This window comes from Oncorhynchus tshawytscha, linkage group LG10 (assembly GCF_018296145.1).
Source record: "Oncorhynchus tshawytscha isolate Ot180627B linkage group LG10, Otsh_v2.0, whole genome shotgun sequence".
In the NCBI taxonomy this organism is placed as follows: domain Eukaryota; kingdom Metazoa; phylum Chordata; class Actinopteri; order Salmoniformes; family Salmonidae; genus Oncorhynchus; species Oncorhynchus tshawytscha.
This window is the reverse complement of record NC_056438.1, coordinates 10,450,311-10,455,375: the sequence shown is the minus strand read 5'-3', so window position 1 is coordinate 10,455,375 and position 5,065 is coordinate 10,450,311. Positions and strand designations below refer to the sequence as shown.

Here is a 5,065-nt window from a genome sequence, read left to right as displayed (position 1 = left end):
CTCAACCTCTGTCTCTCTCAACCTCTGTCTCTCTCAACCTCTGTCTCTCTCAACCTCTGTCTCTCTCAACCTCTGTCTCTCAACCTCTCTCTCTCTCAACCTCTCTCTCTCAACCTCTCTCTCTCAACCTCTCTCTCTCAACCTCTCAACCTCTGTCTCTCAACCTCTGTCTCTCAACCTCTGTCTCTCAACCTCTGTCTCTCAACCTCTGTCTCTCAACCTCTGTCTCTCAACCTCTGTCTCTCAACCTCTGTCTCTCAACCTCTGTCTCTCAACCTCTGTCTCTCAACCTCTGTCTCTCAACCTCTGTCTCTCAACCTCTGTCTCTCAACCTCGGTCTCTCAACCTCGGTCTCTCAACCTCGGTCTCTCAACCTCGGTCTCTCAACCTCGGTCTCTCAACCTCGGTCTCTCAACCTCTGTCTCTCAACCTCTGTCTCTCAACCTCTGTCTCTCAACCTCTGTCTCTCTCTCTCCATCTGTAACGCTCTCCCTCCCTCAACAGGGTCTCCTTCGTACCCCACCCCCCAGCCTGACCTCCACCAATCATGTCGCCACGCCATCCATTCCTGGGCCAATCAGAGCTTTGGAGCCCATCTTCACAACATGACCTTAGCCAATGGGAGGCTGCGTGTGCCCCAGGATGGGCGGTACTACCTGTATTCACAGGTAGGCTAATGTTTTCAGACTCAATACAGTGTTTACGTCTCCACTGACACGGGAACCTTTAATTTCTATCGCTCTGTAGTGCTCGTCTTCAGCGCTACGGATTGAATTTAGTCTTTAAAATGTTATTGTCATGACTTCTAGTACATGTTTTGGATGTTCATACAAGCCTGTGACAAAGCAATTTCCCTTCTAGACATCAATCAAGTACCATTCAATTAATCTCTACCTCTCCTTTCTCTCTGTACCGCTATCCCTCCCTCCCTGCTTCCTCCCTCCCTCCCTCCCTGCCTCCTCCCTCCATTACTCCCTCCCTGCCTGTCTCCTCCCTGCTTCCTCCCTCCATTACTCCCTCCCTGCCTGTCTCCTCCCTGCTTCCTCCCTCCATTACTCCCTCCCTGCCTGTCTCCTCCCTCCATTATTCCCTCCCTCCCTGCCTCCTCCCTCCATTACTCCCTCCCTGCCTGTCTCCTCACTCCATTACTCCCTCCCTGCCTGTCTCCTCCCTCCATTACTCCCTCCCTCCCTGCCTGCCTCCTCCCTCCATTACTCCCTCCCTCCCTCCCTCCCTCCCTGCCTGCCTCCTCCCTCCCTCCTGCCTGCCTCCTCCCTCCATTACTCCTCCCTCCTTTCTGCCTCCTCCTTCCATTACTCCCTCCCTGCCTGCCTCCTCCCTCCATTACTCCCTCCCTGCCTGCCTCCTCCCTCCATTACTCCCTCCCTCCCTGCCTGCCTCCTCCCTCCATTACTCCCTCCCTGCATGCCTCCTCCCTCCATTACTCTCTCCCTCCCTGCCTCCCTCTCTGTCTCCCTCTCTATTTGTTCCTCCCACTCTCTCTTTCTCTCTCCCTCCATCCCACTCTCCCTCCATCCCACTCTCCCTCCATCCATCCATCCATCCATCCCTCCATCCCTCCCTCCCTCCCTCCATCCATCCATCCCTCTCTCCCCCCATCCATCCCTCATCCCTCCATCTCACTCTCCCCCATCCATCCCTCATCCCTCCATCTCACTCTCCCTCCATCCCTCCCACTCTCTCTCCATCCCACTCTTCCCTCCCTCCCTCCATCCATCTATCCCACTCTCCCTCCCTCCCTCCCTCCCTCCATCCATCCATCCCACTCTCCCTCCATCCATCCATCCCACTCTCCCTCCATCCCACTCTCCCTCCATCCCACTCTCCCTCCATCCCACTCATCCCACTCATCCCTCCATCCCACTCATCCCTCCATCCCACTCATCCCATCCCTCCCTCCATCCCACTCTCCCATCCCTCCCTCCATCCCACTCTCTCCCTCCCTCCCACTCTCCCTCCCTCCCTCCCTCCATCCCTCCCACTCTCCCATCCATCCCTCCCATCCCACTCTCCCACTCATCCCTCCATCCCACTCATCCCTCCATCCCATCCATCCCTCCCTCCATCCCTCCATCCCATCCATCCCACTCTCCCATCCCTCCCTCCCATCCCACTCTCACACTCATCCCTCCATCCCACTCATCCCTCCATCCCATCCCTCCCTCCATCCCTCCATCCCATCCCTCCCTCCATCCCACTCTCCCATCCCTCCCTCCATCCCACTCTCCCATCCCTCCTCCATCCCACTCATCCCTCCATCCCACTCTCCCATCCCATCTCTCCCATCCCTCCCTCCATCCCACTCTCCCATCCCTCCCTCCATCCCACTCTCCCATCCCTCCCTCCATCCCACTCTCCCTCCATCCCTCCCACTCTCCCTCCATCCCTCCCACTCTCCCTCCATCCCTCCCTCCATCCCACTCTCCCTCCCTCCATCCCTCCATCCCACTCTCCCTCCATCCCACTCTCCCTCCATCCATTTGTTCCTCCCACTCTCTCTTTCTCTCTCCCTCCATCCCACTCTCCCTCCATCCCACTCTCCCTCCATCCATCCATCCCTCTCTCCCCCATCCATCCCTCATCCCTCCATCTCACTCTCCCCCATCCATCCCTCATCCCTCCATCTCACTCTCCCCCATCCATCCCTCATCCCTCCATCTCACTCTCCCCCATCCATCCCTCATCCCTCCATCTCACTCTCCCTCCATCCCACTCTCTCTCCATCCCACTCTCCCTCCCTCCCTCCCTCCATCCATCCATCCCACTCTCCTCCCTCCCTCCCTCCATCCATCCCACTCTCCCTCCCTCCCTCCATCCCTCCATCCATCCATCCCACTCTCCCTCCATCCCACTCTCCCTCCATCCCACTCATCCCTCCATCCCACTCATCCCTCCATCCCTCCCTCCATCCCACTCTCCCTCCATCCCTCCCACTCTCCCTCCATCCCTCCCACTCTCCCTCCATCCCTCCCACTCTCCCTCCATCCCTCCCACTCTCCCTCCATCCCTCCCACTCCCATCCATCCCTCCCATCCCACTCTCCCATCCATCCCTCCATCCCACTCATCCCTCCATCCCATCCCTCCCTCCATCCCACTCTCCCATCCCTCCCTCCCTCCCACTCTCCCTCCATCCCTCCCACTCTCCCTCCATCCCTCCCACTCTCCCTCCATCCCTCCCACTCTACCTCCATCCCACTCTACCTCCATCCCACTCTACCTCCATCCCACTCTACCTCCATCCCACTCTACCTCCATCCCACTCTACCTCCATCCCCAGGTGTACTTCCGCTACCCATCCCTTAATGAAGGGGACCAACATACAACCAGTCACCAGCTGGTCCAGTGTGTATACAAGAAGACGTCCTACCTGAGACCCATCCAGCTGCTGAAGGGTGTAGGAACCAAGTGCTGGGCCCCAGACGCGGAGTACGCCCTCCACTCTGTGTACCAGGGAGGGCTGTTTGAGCTCAGGGCCGGGGATGAACTCTTTGTCTCTGTCTCGTCCCCCTCCATGGTCCATGCGGAAGATTCATCAAGTTATTTTGGGGCATTCCGTCTGGACCTGTAAAGATGGATGGAAACGAGAGGGTGGGAAACCACCAGAAGAGGGGGGTGGGTGGGATAAAAAGGAAAGGAGAGGGGAGGACAGGTTCAGGACACTGCCAGGGTGAGGAATGGGGGGACGGGGGACGGGTGAAAGGAGAGGAGGAAGGGGGAACCCCCAAGGATTTAATCCCTACTCCCCCTGCTTCCCTGGACACTCCAAAGTGAATTCTAAAAGTGGATTCCATAGGATTCTATATGTGAAGGAGGGACAAAACGTCAGACAGACACTGAGGATCAATAGACAGAAGAATGTATTGGTTTATTGATATATAAATCACATAATAGGATGTGGATCTATGGAACAGAACAGTAGCAAGAAAAAAAGAACACATTTGTGATGATGTGATAGCCAAGCTTTGTGCCATGTGTGCATAGGTTACATACTGACTGTGTAGAATGGAAGGAGTTGATTACAGAACGTAGAAGGAGTTCTGTTCTATTCATTCTATTTGTATGGAGTTGACCATCTGTTCTGAGGGTTCTGACTAAGACATGTGGCCGTTTGGGAAATGAGAAAAATGACTTTTATTTTGTATCTGTGTTGTGTACAGACCATTTGGAGGAAGAAGAAGAGTTGAGGACTTTTAAACATGGGATATAAGACTGTTTGGAAGAGGATTCTTACTTCAGTTGTGTATATGACAAAATAACTCTCTAGAATCTGTCTCTCTAAAATGACTCTAGAATCTGTCTCTCTCTAAAATGACTAGAATCTCTCTCTAAAATGACTGTAGATTCTCTCTCTAAAATGACAGTAGATCTCTCTCTAAAATGACTGTAGATTCTCTCTCTAAAATGACAGTAGATCTCTCTCTAAAATGACAGTAGATCTCTCTCTAAAATGACTGTAGATTCTCTCTCTAAAATGACTGTAGATTCTCTCTCTAAAATGACTGTAGATTCTCTCTCTCTAAAATGACTGTAGATTCTCTCTCTAAAATGACTGACTGTAGAGATTCTCTCTCTAAAATGACTGTAGATTCTCTCTCTAAAATGACTGTAGATTCTCTCTAAAATGACTGTAGATTCTCTCTCTCTAAAATGACTGTAGATTCTCTCTAAAATGACTGTAGATTCTCTCTCTAAAATGACTGTAAAATGACTGTAGATTCTCTCTAAAATGACTGTAGATTCTCTCTCTAAAATGACTGTAGATTCTCTCTCTAAAATGACTGTAGATTCTCTCTCTAAAATGACAGTAGATCTCTCTCTAAAATGACTGTAGATTCTCTCTCTAAAATGACAGTAGATCTCTCTCTAAAATGACAGTAGATCTCTCTCTAAAATGACTGTAGATTCTCTCTCTAAAATGACTGTAGATTCTCTCTCTAAAATGACTGTAGATTCTCTCTAAAATGACTGTAGATTCTCTCTAAAATGACTGTAGATTCTCTCTCTAAAATGACTGTAGATTCTCTCTCTAAAATGACTGTAGA

At 52.2% G+C, this 5,065-nt stretch overlaps 1 protein-coding gene across 1 annotated transcript in view; it reads left to right on the top strand.

Annotated features, from left to right (window-relative positions):
* Positions 1-4,719, top strand: part of LOC112259711 (tumor necrosis factor ligand superfamily member 10) — a 67,557-nt gene extending 62,838 nt beyond the window's left edge. The window contains exons 5-6 of the mRNA XM_042328098.1: positions 505-668; positions 3,301-4,719. Of these exons, the coding sequence (XP_042184032.1) occupies positions 505-668; positions 3,301-3,591 (455 nt within the window). The 3' untranslated portion in view covers positions 3,592-4,719. The remainder of the gene's footprint in view (positions 1-504; positions 669-3,300) is intronic.
* The last annotated feature ends 346 nt before the right edge of the window (positions 4,720-5,065 follow it).